At 36.9% G+C, this 23,168-nt stretch overlaps 1 protein-coding gene across 1 annotated transcript; it reads right to left on the bottom strand.

The window, feature by feature from the left end:
* Positions 1 to 4,017: 4,017 nt before the first annotated feature.
* Positions 4,018 to 11,025, bottom strand: LOC140138767 (uncharacterized). The gene is made up of 3 exons (XM_072160536.1): positions 10,978 to 11,025; positions 8,683 to 10,209; positions 4,018 to 4,595 (listed from the first exon to the last, which is right to left on the bottom strand). Exons 1-3 carry the CDS (start codon positions 11,023 to 11,025, stop codon positions 4,044 to 4,046), a joined length of 2,127 nt encoding a protein of 708 aa, XP_072016637.1. The 3' UTR covers positions 4,018 to 4,043.
* Positions 11,026 to 23,168: the final 12,143 nt, after the last annotated feature.

A 23,168-nucleotide genomic window follows, 5' to 3' on the forward strand; every position in this document is an offset into this window, starting at 1 on the left:
TATAAGAATTGAAATCAATATTAACAAGCCGTGCAGGCTTAATGGAAATTAAGTTAATGCCTTAAGGGATCTAAAATGAGCGTTTATTGCGTTTCGACAGTATTTTTTGTGGCACATGAGAGCACCTCAGACCTATCGAATTGTATTCTGAATACGAAGCATGTCTTTCTGATATCAAATAATTTTCATTTTTTGAAAATCACGATATAATATAAATTTTATGACAAATTATAAAAATTTGATATTTTTCGAATTTTGATATATAACAGTCCTCGAAGTAAATTATATAAATCTAATGATATATTCTTAAAGTGTATGTAGCAGGGAGGAAAAAGCCGACGGTCAATTGAAAATTTTGACCTTTCATATTGAAGATATGGATTTTTTTCCCAAAAAGACCTAATTTTTGTTGGTGTTTTGGGAAAAAAATCCATATCTTCAATACGAAAGGTCAAAATTTTCAATTGATCGTCGGCTTTTCAACCCACCTACATACACTTTAAGTATAAATCATCAGATTTATAAAGTTTACTTCAAGTACTGTTAAATATCAAAAATATCAATTTTTAATGATTTGCCATAAAATGTGTATTAAATTGCGAATTTAAAAAATCAAAATTATTTGATATCAGAATGACATTCTTCGTATTCAGAATGCAATTCGATATGTCTGATGTGCTCTAATGTCCCAAAATAAATACTGTCCAAACGTTCATACCCCAGCCCTTAACATGTTTAATAAAACATGTTTATCATAATAAGTGGGGACACGGATAAGATAATAACTCGCAAGTCAGCAAGTTATTATAATTTTGAATTCAAGTTTAAGTCTTAAAGCTTCCACTTGTATATACTTGAGCCTTAAACACTGCATATAGCGGTCGTGTTAAACTATGAATGTCTCCAAGCGCAAAACACTGGAGAAAAATGGTTCACAATGTAAATAGAGAACTAGCTGTATAGAAATTAGATAACAAGAGTCAACAAATTTAAAATAAGTGTGATATGACGTTGAATTCATAGCAAATTCTGAAGTCTGAGAATTTGTATGCTAAATAATTCCACAAAAAGAATGTTTCTGTCGGCATCAAGGAGGCACTTTATCATAAAATCAAAAAGTAGAAGAAGAAGCACTTTACCACATAATTAAAAAAAAAAAAAAAAAAAAAAAAATAATAAAACCAAAACAACCAAAAATGGTTGTTGACGTTAAAGACACAAGCCAAGTATGTGACTATGTCACCAGTTTCCTAGGCAGGGTGGTAAATACATACCAATTAACTGTGCCAAAGATGGGAAATAAATATTTGAAATAAGTGAAGCAAAACTTTTCATGTCTATAAAAGAAGACGCATATGTGCAGTTATTTTTCGGCTTTCAATGATATTATGCATTAATTATATGCATTTATGACAAATCATGGCAAATGACATGATCATTATTTGAAATCTGCGTAAAGTTGGAATTGGGTGTTATAAAATACACTTTGAGGCTTTGGTAACTTGTGCCCTTAATTAGTGCAAATTATGGCCATGTTTGGCTTTGGGGCATTATATAGGGAATAATATGTGCCCTGAAATGGCTGCGGATTATGGTCTTGTCCGGGTCAAGGGTCAAGGGTCACTTTCCCATGGAATCTAGAAGTGTGCCAATTGGCGAATATTTATGGTGAACAATGGTAACTTGTGCCCTTAATTAGTGCAAATTATGGTCATGTTTGACTTTGGGGCATTTACCATAGGGAATAATATGTGCCCTGAAATGGCTGCGGATTATGGTCTTGTCCGGGTCAAGGGTCACTTTCCCATGGAATCTAGAAGTTGTTAAATTAATAACGTCATAAGAAATAATGTGCCTTCAAATACGCGCAGATTATGGTCATGTCTGGTGTCGAGGCATTTTTCTTTGGTATGAGATACTTAAGAAATCCCATAGAGGATATTCTTTATATATAAATAAACCAAATGATCTCTCGGTTGGTATAGAACATGACCACCACAAAATTGTGTTGTCTCCCATGCTTGTTTTTGAGTCCAATGACAATTGGTTGTCAAATGTTGACAGTTGGTAACAGGTGTCATGATAGGCAATCAGTTACATCAGATGATTGTGTTCAGTCCAGCTTACCAGGAAGTGACTTACACCTGATGCAATTGGTTGTCAAATGTTGACAGTTGGTAACAGGTGTCATGATGGGCAATCAGTTACATCAGATGATTGTGTTCAGTCCAGCTTACCAGGAAGTGACTTACACCTGATGCAATTGGTTGTCAAATGTTGACAGTTGGTAACAGGTGTCATGATGGGCAATCAGTTACATCAGATGATTGTGTTCAGTCCAGCTTACCAGGAAGTGACTTACACCTGATGCAATTGGTTGTCAAATGTTGACAGTTGGTAACAGGTGCCATGATGGGCAATCAGTTACATCAGACGATCCTCTGGTAGCTGGATGCTGGTAGCATGTTTTGGTCAGAGTATGGTTAAATGTGCCATTACCAGCCTTTATGGCTAGTTAGAATAGTTAGATATTGTGAATTGGTCGAATTATGGTATCATGTGACTTGTAATGACCTCTGGCAAAAATTGTTGTTTTTATTTTGAAGCGGGCTTGACGACGAATTCAACTATCATATTGAGACTTTGCTGGTCTTGTGGTTTTGTTGATATTTTTGACTGTGTCTGTAACCAGACACGTGCTTCTATTTGATATGAATTATAATTATCTTTGAACATTGTTGAAAACACGTTTTGAGAGACACCGTTGCCAAAAGCTTGCCAAAACCAACGAGGTAAATAAGGATAGAGCGCCCTGCTCGCAGAGCCGACGAAGTCGTCTGCTCCAGGGTTTTGCTGGTTCGTTATAAATCAAACTCTGAATTGCCCACTATGAAATTGAACGCTGTGCGAAAAACGGCACCAAATGCTACTAAATCAGTCAAGCAATCTACTCTTTCGTGTATAAATAGACGAAGTTGAACAAAAGCACCTTTCAAACTTATATATTAATTTTCGCAGTTTCCCTCATGTTATGTAATTATTGCCAAATTAAAGCACATCCTCTAAATCTTGTGCGTTTCATCAGTGTTGCCCGATAAACTCTACCACTTTGGCGACACAGTCGACTTCATTTGCCATTGCGGTAGAATTTTTATGGCAATGGGACGAACGTACTAGATTTAGGAGTGTACTTGCCTTTATCATTCAGCAATATTACGCTAAAACAATCAAGTTGAATATACTAAAATATGTAATTCATTTAAATTTATTCATCCATTCATGCTAAAGTAAATTCAGTTACCATTTTAGTAGTGGTGGATTCATTTCATAACAAGTTGTTCATTATGTGATTTTCAATGAAACGGCAACTCAGTGATCTACTTTTATCTGTTATCTGTATGTCTTTGAGCAAGACACTATTTTTTGTCATGAAGGGTCAGCCAAGCAACATAAACAAAGGCAACGATGAAACAGTGTCTGGCGGAGATTTTGACATTCATGTCGTTAATTACAGCCTGTCTCAAAAACAAAATGCATTTAAAAAGCGCCCTCTTTGGCAATTAGAAAATACTGTAAATGCTGTAAGGGCGCAGCCTTAGTTTTCAAATGCCGTTTGTTCTGTTCAATTTGCTTGTTTTAATCTCGAGATATGTTTAGTTAACAGCAAAGGGGTAAAATCACAATAAGGCCACTTTTACTAGGGAAGAAGGCTATGCATGTAAATCAATGATAGCATCAAGTTTAGCAAGCTAGACGTCCTTCGTGAAAGCAAAAGAATGCATCGATTACACAACAATGACTGTTTTTACTGTTTTATCATGATACAGGTATAACGATTCTCTTTTTCCACTTAAAGCACATCTCTGGATTGCCGAAATCAAAATGAATGAAACAAAAGGTATTTGAAAGCTGGGACTACTTTCTTGACGTTGATGTAAGCATCATGTCAAAACACTATTTTCTAATTGCCAAAGATGGCGCTTTCCACTTGCACACTTTGTTTTGAGAAGAGGCTGTATATTATATAAAGGTTTCGTCTATGCCTAAACTATTTGCTTGCATTGCACATCGTATTCTAATGACCATTTTTGTAAAGGATCTAGTTGGTAAAAGGCATTAAGGAATACTATTCTCTTATACTTTATGATTATTGTATGTTGATGTGATGTATCAGAAGATACAACATTTAATGTGTTAACAATAAAAAGCGCTATTTCGAAAGCTCCATTCGGCTGGTCACAAGATGCTTCTAGAATGACCCCACTGGGTGATCGTCTTTCGTAAATAAATACATGTTTGTTCAGAGTAACTATTGTAGTTACTGCACCAAACACTGCTTCTGGCTGCAGATGCCATTGCCTAGTTGGAGTAGACTTATTGGGAAGCGAACAAATACACAATTTAGCGTCGACGCCTTCATCACGGCATTTATCATACACGGCATATACAGATGACCGTTCGTAGTGGACGAGTTCTAGTGACGGACCATCTTGTGAATTTGACGTTACTTCTACAACTACAGAGAAAACGTCATCTGGTTCTGGAGCATGAGACTTTGCTGGTAGATGCAGATCCATTTCTATTACCGTAGTGTTCTGTCGAAACAAAGTTGTATATGATAATAATCGTGTTAGCTGAATATGTATTTTATACATTTAGAATATTGTAAGATATTGTCCGTCTAGACCATGTACTGGCTATGTACAAAAGCCCAGGCAAAATTGATTTTCGGCTAAAAATTCTTCAAAAATGCGAAAAGTAAAGAGTCTGTAGTTCTTGCAATAATTTTACAAGATCGAAATGAAAACCATTGGTTTTACTGTTGAAACCAATGGTGGGCCTCACCAAACCCCCTCTATGGTCATCTTTGGCGGCCGGTCCTACTCCCCGGTAAAGTGCTGGGGTAAAAATGTTATCACTAAAATGAGCGCAAAGGATGGATCTACGATTAGTTTAAGTCATAAACGCGTTCGTTTTGTTATGACTGATAAAAACTCTGAGGGGTTGTTACAATTGTATAGTTATAGGGTATAAATCACGGAGTGCGTCCCGCTAGCGTATGATGTTGTAGACTACGCAAGACTTGAACAAATATTAAACCAGGCACGTCATGCAATTTTATTACTAAGCACCCTATAGCTAAGGTCGGAGTTTCTGAGAAGTAAGCAGTCACTACACTGAGAAAACAGTTTACACAACCTGTGTAAAATATTACACAATATTGATGTAAAAATAGAACACCATAACTATTAGGTAAAAGTTTACATAACACTTGTTATGTAAAATTATACCAATTATTTATGTAAAATTTTACATAATTAATAAGTATTCAATTTACATAGCTTTTGTGTAAATTATTTACACAATTCCGATATAAAAATAGAATACCATAACTATTATGTAAAAGTTTACATAACACTTGTTATGTAAAATTGTACCATTATTTATGTAAATTTTACATAATGAATAAGTATTCAATTTACATAGCTTTTAAGTAAATTATTTTTACAATTTGATGTAAAAATAGAACACCATAACTATTGTGTAAAATTATTTACAAAGAAATTATGTAAAATAATTTTAATTAAATTCTTTGTAAATGAGGCTTTAAAAAGAAGAACATTGACACAACATAAACACACTTGCCAGAACCAATGTGTAAACAAGAACTCATTAAAGGTTTTATTGAAAGATAACACTTAAACATAGCCCAAGAGCATATATTACAAAATATACTTTTAAAAGCACACTAAAGTATGTGTTTTATCACTTAAAATACCTTGAAAGCTGATCAATGATCTATATTACACTTGACATTTAATCACTTTTCCAATACATGGTGAGTCACAAAAAATTTAAGTTTTAAATAATTTGTTTCGAGTATTAGAAGAACCATAATACGAAATTATTTTATATTGAAACTATTGAACATGATTTCAGCTGTGTGAAGAATTCTACCATTTGGAGCTTTTGTTTAAAAGTTACAGTATAGATTAAGATGTTTCAAATTTCAAAGGTCCAAAAATGTCTTTTACACTATTATACACACACCATTAGGTTATAATTTGGGCAGCACTGTTATACTTTTGGCTCATTATGTTATAGATTACTGATTTACTGTTCGTATGTAGTATGATTTATTCTAAATGGGAAGATTGATTTGAGAGACAAAGAGGTTTTTTTTGCTATATTAATAAAAATAACCACATATGTTAACTTTTTGCATATCTTGTATGAATAATTAAGAACTTATGGCATTATCAATTCTATATAATGCTGAATTTCTGAGACTAGTTTCAAGCAGATGTCAACAGCCTTTAAGAGTGAATCTTGAGGCAGAATTGTCTTTTCCACAATTGTGGGGGTTTGCTATGGAACCACCGAGAACAAGAACGTACGGTTGAGATCCACCTTGGGTGTTGGCAACACAATGCTCCAAATCCGTGCTTTCCTGTAAAATGAAAAAAAGAAAAGAAAAATAAGTTATTGTTTTTGTGGAAGCAATATTTATAACCATTGTCATTATTAGCATAGTGATTCAATATTGGAGAAGTGGAAATTGGATGCCTCACACTACAGACCATAGCTTCAAGGAACTGCCAGTTAGGATGGTGATTTTTGTCAAATGCATGCAGTATCAACCAGATAGGAAAACAATATTTTATGAGCCTCACATAAAACAAATTTTAAAGGAACGTTTTGCAAACAAGTTCGTAGCCTTTCTAATTAAAATAATTTAAACAGTAGTCTGGGAAATAAAGGATTTTTTTGTTTTTGGATTGACAGATATCTCTGAATGTCCCTTTAAATAATTTAAACTGATTGTTTAACGAAACCAAATAATTATATTTTTCCCATAATTTCAAACATTGATCATGGAATTGCAAAACTTCCAACTTACTTCTGACTGATCATGCTTCATGAATTTACATCGTGGCCCAAGTTTTGGAAACAACTGATTAATGGTAGTTTTATCCAGCTGTCGAACTGCTGATTTTCAAAAAAGTGGATTGGCAGCCCCCCCCACTATGCCTCTGCGTACCCATCCTCCTCCCCCATCCTTGCTCTCTCAGCCACTGATGATGTGACGTCACTCGTGACTTTTCATCTTTGTTTACAAAATATAAATGTCCTCCATATGAGGCCCCCAAGAGCATTGATCTTCCCATGACGTCATGTGATTTATGTATAATTATGTGGAATCGTATGAACTGTGGAATTGATCAAATAACATGCCATGGGGCATGTCATATTGGAACAAGCCAAATCACGGGCCAAATCATAATCCTGTCTGGTTTTCTTATTGCATACGCGGCGATAAAAAAAAAGCCGAGGCACTAAACATGACTAAATCAAGACTTGTTTTCTTCGTACAGTTTGTGTGTCATGTGTGTGATGCATCGATAAGCTTTTATCATGTGCGTGTGTAGATATACAACGGCAACGCATACACCTGGCACCAAAAATTGAAATATCGCTCTGCATTTAAAAAGAACATGACAACAAACAAGACACAAACAAAAATGCTGCTACCCTCACCTTCAAACTTCTCAATATATTGGGACAGCTCCCATTGCTCGAGAATGTCTTCCACCGTGTCATCCGCCATCGTTTCGTTTTGCGCTGTTGCCAAGAAAAACTACACAGTAACTATGCAAAGCACATGTACTGAGTTTACATAACTTTTCGGTATTTTTATTTTTACTTCAAAAATTGTAATTTTGAACATAACAATGTGTAAAAAACGCTGAACGTTTGCAAAATGTGAGGATTACATAACAAACGTGTAGTTTAAAATTTACACAGAAGTTATGTTCACTTTTTTACCTAATATTATGTTATTTTTACCAAACAAGAGAATACATATTTTTTTTTTACATATTGTCTTTTCTGTGTACGCACACGTGGAAAAGCACGTACATATTTGGGTTATGCTTCATTACTCAGAAAGGTTAAAAAAAGTTTTTTTTTACTCTGATGGTCATTTTTAAATACTTCGAGTATTGACTCTTCGGAATAACGAACCTTGCTGCAAGTTTCGAGTAATAACGAATCTTCGGAATAATGATTCTTTGAAAAAATGATTCTTTGTAAATAACGGTCCCCCGGAATAACGATCAGTTCCCAAGAATTAAAAATAACAATAGCGAGCATGTAGTAAAAGTTACATTGAGATCGAGACTGGGTTTCAGATAGATCAGGTTTAGGTGGTTTTATTTTTGACGCAATGGCGGAACCTATATTTTTCAAATGAGTGCAGATTGTGGGACACACGATAATAGGAGACCTTAAACATGGCCATATCAGGGATCTTGCGTCCATAGACTGAATTTTAGAAGACCATTCAGATTATGGGGTCCACGCGGATAAGATATGGATTGACAAGACATTTTTTGAAAACAAGGTCATGTTACCAGCCGCGTAACAATGTGACTGTTGTTGGGCGACATTATAGCTTAGGCCCACGTATTTCGTCCAAAGAGCAAACGTGCTTCCAAACATAATCGCTTCAGGTATCTGCATTATTCACCGCTATCATTTGACTTTGGGGTTTTGGGTAGACGTGCTCATGCAACTACGCTACGGCAAAGCTTCAAGTCTTACATGTATGTACGAAGGTTTTCCCATAGCATTTTCTTCTATTGGTAATGTATCTTTAAATGCATTTAACTGTTTACTTACTTCGTGATGTGATTCTACCGCGTTCGCAATCCATTTCCCAACCAGTCGTTCACATCGTCCAAATCCATATGTACTTTCTTTGTTCGCGGCAACAAATTGCTCTTGGATGATGTTGTTAATCTGTCCCAAAGCAAAATCTGCCAGCACCTTCACTCTGGTATCATTTGACATGATGTGACTCTTACGACCTTCTTCGCAGATGCATTTCTCACTCTCTAAGTCAATACCCAAAGTGCTGCAAGATCTCTTTGGATCAATGGGGTGAAACAGTCCATTGGGATGCGTGTCATATTGCTTGTCAATGTGAAAAAAAGACTTATCATCACCAGGTGCTATCGTTAGCAGGGTTTGTCTCAAGTCTACAATATCAATCAGTCTGTTCTGGTTCGACCTCAAAGAATCCATTTTATCTTTGCCCAATTTTTCTTCCAAGTCATTTGAGACATGAATGAAACAAACCGGATGAGCCAATTCAATTTTGGCTTCAGCCGTTTTCTTTAAATATTGCCCATATCCTAATCCGTGGTCTCCGAATATGAAAGTAAATGTATTGCTTTGTTTGTTAAGAAAGTTAATAAACTTGGCAAAACTTTCATCTAAAGTTTGGATTCGGCGTCCACTAGGTTCGTGGCCTATGTTGAGTTCTAAATAGTTAAAAAATGGTCTTTCACGTGTAACATTCGTTATTTGATTCTGTAACGATGCCATATATGCGAGCATATAGTCAGTTTGATATTTCCCGTTATAGCAAATCCCTTTTCGGTAGGGGTTCTCAAAAGGATGTTCAAGTCCGCTGCTATTCAAAATCTCACAATTTGCTGCAGATAATCCTATTTGGTCAACGCCTTTCAATTTCAATACTTTGTGTAAAGTTTTCCAAGATCTAGAAGTGGTATTCTCTTCCTTTTTTATACCAACAAATCTAGGCATTCCTACAAACCTCTTTGCATCCATCCGTTCTGTCCAGCAAAGATCATCTATCCATGTCACGTGGTATCCCCCATTTTGAAACAACTTAAATAATTTACCGATACCTTCTCTAGCACGGTGATTTCCTAATGTAAACATCATAGTATTTGCAAAAGTGCGTCCCGCCATTGCTTGCATCAGATTATAATTGAACACGTGGGCGAGCTTATTTTCCTTAGCATTTCTTAATGCATTAACAGATTTTGGTAAAGATCTAAAGAAATGACTATGCGATGTCGAATCCAACCAGATGACGTTGATATTTATTGCATCGCAGCCGGTTTCATCTGTACAGGTGTTCTGTGTAAAGTATTGTGGTATAAGAAGCAACTGACTGCCAAGTGTGTTGTTTTGAAGTGTGCAATTCAGAAAGCAGAATCCATAGTTACCGTTACTGGAATTCTTGTTTAAAAAAGCAAGGATGGTGTTTTCCAAGTCATTGATGTCAGGAAATATACTCCATGATAAAGTTCCTTCTTGTGGGTTTATTACACCTAGCGATATGGGTGATTTACAAATCTTGTTGGAACATTGGACCTGATGGTAAGTGCTGTAGTTCTGCAAGCAATTGATTAAAAATTAAATACAAATTAAATACATAGATACATAAAAGTATGTACACTGCTAGAAAATTGGTAAAATATTTGTTGGTTTTATTACATTTAGTTTTATAATTTGTTAGTCTACTATTGCTTAACAAAAGTAAATTCTAGGGTTGGACAAAATTATTAATCTTCATATTGTTGGTCAATGCAATCTTACCCGACACCCGGAATAATACCAATCTTGGAAAAAAAAAATTTTAAACAAAATTTGGGAAAACCTCTCTTTATGAAATTTAAGTCCATCAATAAACCAAACTGTCTGAAAATGCACTCCGAATCTGCAGCACATCCCCGTACCCTCACTTCCACTAATAAAAAAGAAAGAAAAAAAGCGCAATGATTTATAATGCGCTTATACACACAGGCACAACGCCTAGACGTTGATCCACAAGCCTCAGCACACTTTACAGGTCGTCGCTGACCACCGTGACGACCCACATCATTCCACAAACCATTTAACAACAACTCAGGGACTTTGCTGCTTAGAAGCGCACACCCTAGACATTCCACAATTAACCTTCGCAGCCAGAATCAGCTCCCCGAGTTTCGTACGGGTTACATGTTCCTTGTCCAGGGGAATTTCCAGATAACTAAATTTTTCCACACGAAAGCGGGGTTCGAACCCGCAACCTCTCGCACCATAGTTGAACACTAAGACCCCCTTCTTGAACCCAATCCCGTAAATACACAACCAACCCATTACTGTCGTGATTTTTATTACCTTAACCTGGCAAATACTGAACTCCCTTTGGTCAGCACACACTGGCATCGGCTGTGATAAGTAGATCTTATGTGCCAAGTCACATGCGTCAGGTAACGGTTGATCTCGTTTGCAGGAGACATATGGCGGATGGTCCGTCTTGGGGTCGAACCGAGGCACCTTGCATCGTGTGCTGTTTGTGCCGCCTGAGGAATGCTAAACATAATAGTCGGAACTTTAATAACTTGAATAATCATTACGATTCAAAGCAGATCAATTGTATTGTTATAAATTATAAGATGTACATTCTTTTATATATACATAGGATGCTTCACATTACAGAAACAAACTTTTATTGAAAAGACTCCCACTCGGCTATTTCAAAAAGGTAATCAGGTTTCCTTAGCCTGTACAATATATTTTCATTCAAATGAATCTTATTCTAAAACATTTTAGAAACAATTTCAATTTGGCGTATACTGCTGTGATGTGCACTAATCAGACATAATGTTTTCGGGTCGAAAATCACATAATATTGACTAGTATATAGTAAAGCACCAATGAACCAAAAATTGGGAAAATCTGACTGAGGTCACGGGTTGCAGTGACGTAGCCAGAGTTTCCAGGAAATCGCACGGGCCAGCATTTTATGATTCACGGCTGGTTTATTTGTAGTTAATTGTCATTTGTATACTAGATTGTTTATCTTTGTCATTTAGCATCTCTTTTAAATGCTGATAAATTGTGGTTAGCTGCACATCTATTTGTAAGAAGTAAATATTTTTAAATAGAATTCTATCATATAAACGGGGTGATTTAGCTAGCTTTCATCCGAGCTGGCTTAAATAGCTAGCTGGATTTAGCTAGCTTTTATCATTCACCATCAGATGCTATAAAGTCACGTACACAATAAATTCAACGATTACATTTATCTTAATATAAGGAAATGGTATACCATGGAAAGTCGATCATTTAACAGCTATTTAATTGCGCATTTAACCCAACATAGAACTCGAGTCAAACTCTGTATGTGGATACTATTAGCGCCCTCTAGCAAGGCAACGACATATTTTAATAACAAAATGCTATTTAAATAAGAATTGGACACATGCTAATGAGCAATTGCCACATCCTGATTTCTATTATCCTTGGCGTAACCAAGCGTAATCCATCCCTTATATCTGTCGTTTTATCTTTTCTGTTTCAGGAGCTCTATTGTTCAGAAACGAAAACGCAAGGGATTAAGTAGGATGGTGTGTAAGTTGACTTCATTGTTACGTTTGGGACATCATGCTTCTCATTTGAAGAGGTAATAATAGGTGCTGTCAATCACACTGTCTGTCAATAAAGGTTGGATAAGTTAATTATATGCAACACTGGCGTCACAAGTGGGCAATCTTACTCATGTCAGTCATTTAACTAGGCAGGATAGGCCTACATCAGGTCCGAACGCAAATTTGGTGTCATTATGGTCTATATTACTGTGACATTTAAGAAAAGGACCCCTGCCTCTTCTCCTCCCGCTTTCTTCTCTTTCTAGTTCTGTATCTCCCCCTCCCCAACTCTCACCTGTGCCATCTTTTGAATTATGTGGATATCTGAATTATATTGGATGTTGTATTTCCTTTACCCTTCTCCCCCTCTCACTGTTTTAGCAGTAGGCATATGATCAACGTGGAAAAATTAAAATAAACGGAATAAACTCGTAAGGAAGGTTTTATTTCGAACTCTAATGGTGACCCGCAGGTCAAATTGCTAGAATTGTACATTAAACACAATAAACAAACACAATGCAATTTGCAGGCAGCAGCTTAATCAGCGCCAATATTGCAACATTGAAACAAACAACTAACTATACAAACATCCAATCCAACCCAACCACGCCCCCAGTAGGCAATGAGGATAAAGTGCCTTGCCCAAGGACACAACACGTTGGCACGAGCGGGGCTCAAACTCACAACCTATGTATTATGAGTCGGGCGCCTTATCCACTCGGCCACACGTGCTCGCCCCTCTCTTCTCTCGATCTCCTCTCCTCTCCACTCCTCTCTTCTCTTCTCCTCTTTTCTCCTCTCCTTTCCTCTCCTCTCCTCTCCTTCACCAGATCATGTCCTCGTCTCATCATCCCCACTCTCTCAAATAATATACATTTAAAATAGATTTGAGTCTGGCAATTTTGCCTGAAGCAATTATCAGATTACCAATTCCAATGAAAGATCCTATCAGTTTATCTTTATAATCATGTTAACTTTATATTAATCATGTTAATGTATATTTCTACGCTGGGCTATTTTCATGAGCTACTCCCGCCTAGGCTGGAGTACCTATACACCCAACGCAAGTCAATTGACGCCGAACAATTTATCGCGAATTTACGACCGTAAAATTTAGACACTTCTTTTGTCTAGACTAGCATCAACCCTCTCATCAACTTTTCTGTAGTCAACAAAAGACTAGAATAAAAGGATTGTTCACACGTACCATGCTAACACTTTAAAATAACATGAGATCCGAAACCGAAACCGGAAACCGAAACCGAAACAGTAAAGATAAAACGACGGTAATGTTACGGCGCCTGATCAATCGCAGGATAAGGGCTCTCACGTGATATATTTTAACAAATCAGAAAGTGTGATTCGGAATAATGGGCAGTCGTGGTAAAAGAATACCGTACATACATATATATACCGTGTATACCGTGTATACATAGTACATGTTACAATAGATTTAACTGCAGAGACTTACCTCTGGCTTAACGTTATTGATCTGTTTATCCCCTGCAGCGTGAAATATGAGATGAGACCAAGACTGAAATATTAAAAGGGATGCATTGAAATATTATGAGTACAATAGGAAACTAATAATGATTATTCGTTTGCTTGCTTGCTTTCTGCACCAAACCGGTGTTGTTACTACCCGATTGGGTGGATTAAATCCGCTTAAAATCAATGTTGAATTGTATTGTGTTGTAAACTTTCATCATTCTTTTGTCTACGTGTAATGCGGCCCATACACGATCAATGTTATTGATCAATATTGCGGACCCTAGATACAAGAGTGGATACAAATCTACTATTGTGCGTGTACAATGGTAGATTTTGTATCCACTCTTGTATCAAGGGTCTTTGATATTGATCAATAAATAGAACGTGTATGGGGCGCATAGCACGGGTGATTGAATGTAGTTTAATATCCCCGCCAAGGGCACATCATTTCCCATTTTAGGTGAGACAGACCTAAGGGGGACCCAGCTATGGCTGCTATTGAGGTGTAGGAATGCGGGAAATTGGATTCTTCTATAGACGAATCCAATTTCACGCATTCCTAGCCGCACCTCAACGGCAGATATAGCTGCGATCCATCGTACCTGAAATGTGATATGATGCAGCCTTAGCTTGTCAATGCTTGTCGGGGATAAAAAAAAACCTGTATTCCAATTCGCCGTAGAAGTGATGATGTAACAGGATTAACGGCCATAGCAATTTTTAAATATATCGCACTGCACTAGTACGTTTACATGGTACCTCTGCATTGAACCATAGATGTCAAAGAACAGGGATAAAGACCTGGATCATTACATATATTTACGTCCCAAAATTTAAAACAAACATGAAACATCAAAAATAAATATTCGCACTCGGCGGCCCAGTCACTAACTACCGCTGTGATTTGGGGTAACTCGTCACTTCCCCTTTCCAGTTACCTGTACTTTAAGTTTGCCCATACCCCAGCCCTTAAACAAGTTAACGTCACGGCTGTGTCTTTTTTCTTACAGGTTCTTTTTCTTCTTCTTCTTCTTCTTCTTCTTCTTCTTCTTCTTCTTCTTCTTCTTCTTCTTACACAGCCGTGACGTTACACAGCCGTGGGGTCAAAGGTCATTAAGGGGTCACTTCCGGTATAAAACGAAATACCTTCAAAAAATTTTATTAGCTAAACGAAACATAGGACAGTAACGGAATGATCACTCATGAATTGCGGTTATCCAGTGTATATGTGGTATTTTTTATTTTGGGTCAAAGGTCATTAAGGGGTCACTTCCGGTATAAAACGAAATACCTTTAAAATGCATCTTCTCCCACAAATTACGTATAACAGTGCCGCGACCTGCACACATGCATTGTCATTACCCAGTGTCTACGGGGTGTACACAGATTTGAGGGTCAAAGGTCATTAAGGGGTTACTTCCGGTATAAAACGAAATACCTTCAAAAAAATTTATTAGCTAAACAAAACATAGGACAGTAACGGTATGTTCACACATGAATTGTGGTTACCTAGTGTATATGTGGTATTTTTTATTTGGGGTCAAAGGTCATGAAGGGGTCACTTCCGGTATAAAACGAAATTCCTTCTAAATGCCTCTTCTGGCATAAATAACATAGCAGAGTGATGCCACGTGCACACGTGCATTGAGATTAGCCAATGTCTATGGAGTGTTCTGAGGTCAAAGGTCATTAAGGGGTCACACCACGGCTGTGTTCGTGGTCTTAGACCACAGCTAAGTCTAGTTTTGGTTTTGGTTTATGTTTTAATAACATTAAAAAATAATGTCAAGTTATATAAAGGTCATGAAAACGTTTTAAAACGTTTTGTATGAAAACACGCTGCAAAAAATATTTTCAAAATATTTTTGTAAACTTGTTTTTTGTCAACGCTTAAATAACACTATATTAAACTATTTGCAGTAGGTTATCAAAAAAAAATCGTTTTATACCCTTTATATACCCTTATAAATTATAACCCGACATTTAACTGTTGTCTTAACAACCTTTTATAACATTTTGCGAATGATTTCGAAAACGTTTTGTGTTTGCTGGGACTGACATTTGGCCATGATTTGAGTGAACAGAATCAAAAATTTATTCCACAGTTAATACCGTAGACCAACTCACGTTGAAATTGAAACTCTTCGTAATTTGTGACTTCACAGTTTTTCTACAAGCAACCCAAACATATGACAAATTCGTTGGTTTGCGAGCTAGAAAGTGAGGCAAGGTCTATAGAGGCCTTGCATGTGACGTATCATCCCGTAAATATGGCGGACTACTCAAATGCATTCAACAAAAGCATGATTGCAATCTACCGTGACAGTTCGTCTCACACACATAACCCTGCACTACGATGAAATAGGTTGATGACAACATTTGATTGAATCATGATTGAATGGACTGCACTCCGCCATAACTACGGTGAAGGGCACCGGCTCAAATCCTTTGTTTGGAGTCAATCCATAATTTCATGCAGGGCCTCTATAGCATTAAAAAAAAAAGGTTTATTCGGGTGACAAATATGTAAATATTGCAATTCATACCCGTACTTCTTTTTCTTGAACTTCTTGAAGAGCAACATGATCTCCGGTAATATATTCTTCGACTATCCAGAGTTGGAATATTATCACGATGGTACATACAAAGCCGAACAGGGCACATAATCGCCATGGTCGTCTCTGAGCGGCTGTTGGAATATTCAACGTCCCAAAAGTAGATCTGTAATGTATTTTAATACAAAATTAAAATTTTGTTGAGCAATAGTTCGATTAATCTAATTAATTTATTCGTCATAAAAAAGACGCGTGTTTACGCCCAAACGACCCAGGTTAATCGTAGAGCAATCATTTGCACTCATTTTAGTGATATTTTTTTTTTATCCCAGCACCTAGCCAAATATTTCTTTTGCAATATGAACAGTACCGAAATTGGTGCAAACAGTATAAGGCTATAGCGTAGTCAAGATTTTAGTGTGATGGGCAAAGCCAAATGTTCGTCCCGCCAAAAATTTACACCAAAAAGAGGCAGTCGCTTTAAGACAGATCTTGCGATCTTTTTGAATATATATTTTTCACACCATATTTGTAAGATTTACACGTGTTACACAACTTATACTTAATTATATATATTCAGTTAAATTAGTCCTTGCAGAAAAATAGAGCACATTTGAATTATTGTTTTAATTATGATAATAAACTTCCCATAGAAATCCACATTAAACTGCATGGCTAGTAATTGGTCTTACGAGTTTTACCTCATTATTTCAGCTGCAAATGAACAGAAAACATTTTTGACATAATCTTTATGACTAATAGTAATTTATAATTTTTTTGGTAAAGAATAACAAAATTTAAACTTTTTTTACTTGACCGAAATCGTTTAATATGGCTTTAACCGGCTATCTGTTCATGAGTGAGGTCAATCTACACGTACTATTGATCTAAAAATGCAAGATTTAAGGTTAAGGTTGTGCAGAATTGCCATGATTGCAGACTCGGGTCATTGTAAGCCGTGTTTTAAACAAAGGGTGGCTTCTGGTGAATGGTCCAGAAACGTACCTTGCATCACGCATGACCGGGCTGCCTTTTCTTTGTTGCTTGCTCCATTTCATTTCATTGTTTTCTCAATTTCATTTCATTGTTTTTATCAATTTTGTTTCATTGTTGACTGAATTTCATATTTTATTTGAATTTTCAATTCCGTTTTAACATGTATAACACACACATACCAATAGTTTTCGACTTTTGTGTAAAGTTATGGATGCTGTTAATAATGATGTCTTCATGAATAACTCACACCTAAATTAATTTCTGAGTACTTCCTAAGGGTCCAAGGTCTGGCACCACACCATACACATACACCCAATTTAGGGCATAATATCGAAACGGTGGCCAAATGCCAAAAGTCGCTTGGGCTGTGCAAATATGTGTACCCCGCGGGTGGTAAATTCTCTAAATGATCTCCCAAAAATCGTTCTCCCAAAAATATTTTTTGACAAAATCTGAGTAATTTTGAAATGTCAACCCTGTTGTATGAAATTTGGCCCCTGCTGACCCCTTTGGACACTTTGAATTTTTTAACATAGCTTTAATATCTTTTTCTACGCATGTTTTCTGATCTAGAAACTTTGATTAGAAGTATTTTTCCGAGGGTGCACGCTATGCTCTTCTTCCAACTAAACTAACGTGTAATTGGTCATAGTCGTATCACTCACTGTAATTGAGTTATTATGGGTAATTTGGATAATTACTGCACCTTTTTTGCATATTTTAGACATTATGATATTTTAGATAATTTAGATATTATCAAGGCTATAATGGATACTTTATATTAACAGATACTTTGATATTTAGCATTATTTGGATAGTTGGGTATTTTAGATAATTTGGATATTATCAAATATTATTTTATTGCCGTAATCGTAATACATAATCCCAATGTAGTTTGTTTCTAAACTATTACACCTACTTTTAATTCATTTGATGTGCGGGGGTCAAACTCAATCCTGTATCCTTCTTCACGTTGAAGTAACCTACTTTTTATTAAGTTCACCGTGCGGGTTCAAACATTTATTCCTTTAATAGCGTGTCATAATGTAAAGATATGCAAACGGTAAAAAATTTGTGATAAATAGAATGTCTGATTGTTTCCATTTTAAAGTTACACTCTGTAAATATTATAAAATTGCTTATTATTTTATATTTTGATTGGCTTTCACTGGAATAGGGCTGCAATATATATATTGTGACGGGATTCGAAATATTAAATATTATAAAGTAGTATCCTTTAATTTTGCTATCCAAATCACGTAGTGCGCCTTTTTAAAGGCGAATTTTCGAATTGCATTACGTCATTATCAATCAATCAATTAACTGGTAATAAGCCTCGCTGATTGGCTGCTTACCATGCGGTCTCGCCGGAGTGGAAATTTCCCCACTCCGGTGATGATCGTTCTAGGTAATTATATTTCTCTTGTCTTCCGTTATTCTTTTTATTATTTTTACTATTATAAATGGATCTGGGAATTAAGTCATTCCAAATTCACTTAGATTATTATGTATAGAACACGTAGAGGTAATTTGGGAGTCGTGAAATTAATTTTAGGATGTATTTTAAGCGTTTTTCTCTGAGCAATTCGAGTGATGCTTCGTTGTTTTATTTTCCGTGTGCGTGTATACGGAAAGCATAGCATCTCTGCTCAGTTCTTGTCGTTTTGGCCACAAATTCACCCCCAAAATCATGCTTTATGGTGTTCGTATTTCAAAATCATATGTTCTAAACAATATGGTATTCTTTGCTGCTCATGTTGGTATATAACAGAACTTTCTAGGTAAGCGGAAAGAGAGAAATTGCTGATTTAGTTCGTCTATCTTAGATTATTTTATAATTAAATTTATTTGGGTTCCATTATTGCTAGATGGCTGACGTGCAAGATTGTGCATATCAATGAGGTCAAAGGTACATACGTACCGCACAGCGCATTACTAGGTAGCACATATACATGTACATGCGCTAATTGCGTTACTCGGGTTTTCCCCGAATATTATTTTGGATCTTAGATTTGATTAATTATTAGAGATGGCGAGTTGCGTATAATATTAATAGGGTTTATTATATTTTCGCGTTGTATAATTTCCGTTTGGAAAATAATACTCTCACTCTCTTTCTCATTGTCCACAATGTATTAGGTGTTTATTTATATTGTCTGACTTTTGACATTATTCATGATTATTATTGATATGCAAACATTGTAGCCTCAGCTAAAAGCAATTGTTTTACATTTTGTCAAATCATGGAGGCTTTAACATTTGGATCAGATTATTTATGTGGAACTCACGCAAGTCACACCCAGATACTATTTTAAATTAATTAGGTCTTTATTACAAAACATGTCGTGTGCAGGGCCTATGATCTCACATAAAGTGTGTGAAGTGTATTTAAATATTCATGTATTTTTATTTTTATAATATGTGAATATTAAGTGCTCACGGAAAGTTATTGGTAAGATGATATGGTATATTTTTATCATTATTATATGTGATTTCAACAGACATGATTGTGTTATATTATGGTTCCGTGCACGTGTATGTTTACTTTTCAGTGCTTCAGACAGGCCTGTGTGAGAGTGCGGATCTACGGAGTAGTGCACTGGGTGAGGAAATAACACCCTGTAGGAAATAACGCCGAGGCTGCGGAGGCGCCCTGGGTTATTTCTGAGCGGTAGTGCATCAACTAAGGGTGAGGACACCCCGTAGGAAATAACGCCGAGGCTGCGGAGGCACCGGGGTTATTTCTGAGTGGTATGTCAACTGAGTCAGCTGAGGAACCTGAAAGGAAAGAGAGAGGCAATGGATCAAAAGGTACTAGCACGGATCCATAAGGGAGGAGAAGGTCCAAGGGGCCCATGCAGTAGCGTGGCGCAGCCCAGGACATATCATCGGGGAGTAATATTTGGCGAGTTAAGGGTAGTAGAGAGGAGGTCTGGGGGCCTATTACTGCGGAGAGTAGTATTTGGCGAGTTAAGGGTAGGAGAGAGGAGGAATACGTCGGGTAGGACTGGTGTCCTGGTTCTACGTGGACTGGTGTCCTGGTTCTACGTGGACTGGTGTCCTGGTTCTACGTGGACTGGTGTCCTGGTGCGACGTGGACTGGTGTCCTGGTTCAACGTGGGCTGGTGCCCTGGTACTGCGGGTATTTGGAGGAGAGTTGGGCCAGTCCGAGTTGGGTGGTGGAGGAGTTTGACTGGTCCGAGTTTGGGTGATGGAGGAGTTAGTCGGTCCGAGTTTTGAGTGATGGAGGGCCTGAGCTTTGAGTGATGGAAGTAGTTGACCAATCCAAATTCTGAGTGATGGAGGTAGTGACAAGGCCTAATGGTATAGTAGGGCCTAATGGTTTGTATAGTGCTATTGTTTATAACACATAGTCTGTTGAAATCTATATTGTTTATCATGTCGTAATTTTAAGAGTGATGATGCATAGAGATATATACGTCATGTATCGTAAAGATACATACGTATGTCATCTTTTATGTATTGTTGAAAATCTGGTCTGCACCTAGAGAGGGGCCTCTATGTGCAAATTTTCAATTGCGTTCAAAAACTTATGTATTTTTCAAAATATTAATATGTGCCAATGCATATTATATGTCATTTGCATGTATTATACCTATTGGCATGCGCCGCGTGGGGCCATGCTGCCCAATTTTCGTATGCCAATAGGTAGTTGTGTTTATATCATATTTGTCAAACTTTGTGATGTTACTTTGCCACTACATGCTTGCATGTCGTACGCAAGTGTCGTCAATATTAGCATGGCGCTTCGCGGGGCTACTATGCCCAAATTTTCATTTTGTACTAAATAACTTAGATTTTTTTGTAGGCCTAACATGTTATATAATTATATTAACACATTTTTCTTATTGACTCCGGTGATGATCGTTCTAGATTCTGGTGTGGTGTATTCTAGCATGTAATTTGGCCCGGGTTTACCAATCAGACTGTTGCCGTTGTGTAGCGTGTTATTGGTGGTACGGCAACTTGTGTTTACTGTTACCTGCTGCCCGGTTATTGTGACGCGTGAGACAGCCTGCTGGCCAGATTAAAAGCTGATGTTGATCAATATGTGCGATGGTATTACTTTGTGGAGATAAAGTGTATTTTGGAAGCCGTAGTATGTTATACAGATAAGACAAGTGCCACGAATAAATCAGTATACATTGTGGAAGTAAAACGAGGTGTCACTGCAGTTTTCTTTGAGGTCCATCACAGTCTCCCCCAGAGCTTAGCCGGATTCCAGCTCCGGCAAACCCACCTATAAAACCACTTGCTAAGTACCTAGCCGCTCGGTCCCGTCACAATATCTATAAACTGCTTGCCTATGGCATCTACGGATAAGCAATGCATAGCGTACAAAACAACATCGGTTCAAGAAAAAGGTTTTTCTCATTTTTTATATAATTTGGTCTTTTCCGATTTTAGGCATCACTTTGTGCAGATGTGCATTTGTGAATGTTAAAAAGTTCACTATCAATATCTAAACAAAAGAAGGCCAATATAAAAAAAAATCTTTTCTGGAAAAGATTAAGAAAAAAACAAACACAACAAAATAAATTGGAAAGAGTTTTTGTTATGAATATAAACGTTTGTTGAAACTTTTTTAAAGACACTGTAAAAATGCTGTGAAAACATTTGATAACCAATTGTAGAGTTTGTCTTGTCCACAGAATTAATTATGTAGTCTCAAGTTGAATGTAACGCCATGTTGGCAGATTCGAATTGATTCGAGTCTACCACTGCGAAATCCAACATGTCTCAAGTTGAGAGCCTTGTCCAGTCAGACAAGACGGTAAATGTTGCATTTAAGACAGAAACATCCCCATATGCTAATTAGGGTTAGAGCTTAGGGTTAGGGTTAGGGTCAGGGTTAGGGTCGGGGTCAGAGTTATACGGTTAGGGTTAGGGGTTAGGTTAGGTGTCGTTTAACTTAAATGAGACATTTACCGATATGACACAATACAAAGTCAACATTTTAACGTTTCCAGCAAACCATTGCGAGCCCTTTAAAATGTTACGAAGAAAGCTGAAAAGATTGTTTGTGTTTGTTGGGAATCGAGATCAATAACAATTTTAAGCCGAAGATATCATCTATATACCACACTCTATTTAAATTTAAGGGTACACGATGTATTGTTGGTCGAAGCAGCAGCGATTTTTATTATCTAAATCAATATATTATTGCAAAAACTTCATTCTACAAATCATATACTGTGAAAACTTGCTTGATTTATTGTTGTTTATGAGTTTTACAAAAGTGTTGTTGAACCTTCTTCACAAAATAACTCAAGAACCACAAGACCTACAAAAGTATATCTGAATTCTTCTACACACTCGCTATGAAATGATCAATGCAATTTTTGCCAAAGCTCACTGCCATTCGTAAGATGCTCTGAACTACCAAATCGCAACATTTTTAATTAGTTGCTAGCCTTCAGGTGGTACTACACCCCCTGATAAATTTTGTAATAATTACCAGGGCGTAGCCAGCTTTCTTGGTCAGGGGGGGGGGGGCAAAATAAAATTTTGGGGGCACAGACGAAAAAAAATACAGTTGCATCATACAATACATAGAGACTGTATGTCTTCGAGCTTCCCGAAAAGGGCCTTATTGAGATGATGTGCGCGCGTAGCGCGAAAAACATGGTATTTTACACTATTTTCGCCCATTATCCGGCTAAAAGGGGCTTTATTGTTACAATGTGCGCGAGTAGCGCGGAACAATTTTGTATTTTACACTATTTTGGCCCTGAATTTTGCTAGAAAAGGGGCTCCTTGCCCTTTTTCTTTTCCTTTGCCCTCCTGATTTTCTCTTTCATTTTTTTGTCAGAGGGGGCACTCTGGGGGGCACTCTGCCCCCCTGCACCCCCGCTGGCTACGCTACTGATAATTA

This window comes from Amphiura filiformis, chromosome 2 (genome assembly GCF_039555335.1).
Source record: "Amphiura filiformis chromosome 2, Afil_fr2py, whole genome shotgun sequence".
In the NCBI taxonomy this organism is placed as follows: domain Eukaryota; kingdom Metazoa; phylum Echinodermata; class Ophiuroidea; order Amphilepidida; family Amphiuridae; genus Amphiura; species Amphiura filiformis.

Coding starts and splice junctions, on each gene's coding strand:
- LOC140138767 (XM_072160536.1), bottom strand. CDS start 11,025: ATGCCAGTGTGTGCTGACCAAAGGGAGTTCAGTATTTGCCAGGTTAAG. Junction 10,210..10,977: donor TCAGTATTTGCCAGGTTAAG/GTAATAAAAATC, acceptor AATTGCTTGCAG/AACTACAGCACTTACCATCA. Junction 4,596..8,682: donor CGGTAGAATCACATCACGAA/GTAAGTAAACAG, acceptor TTGTTTCGACAG/AACACTACGGTAATAGAAAT.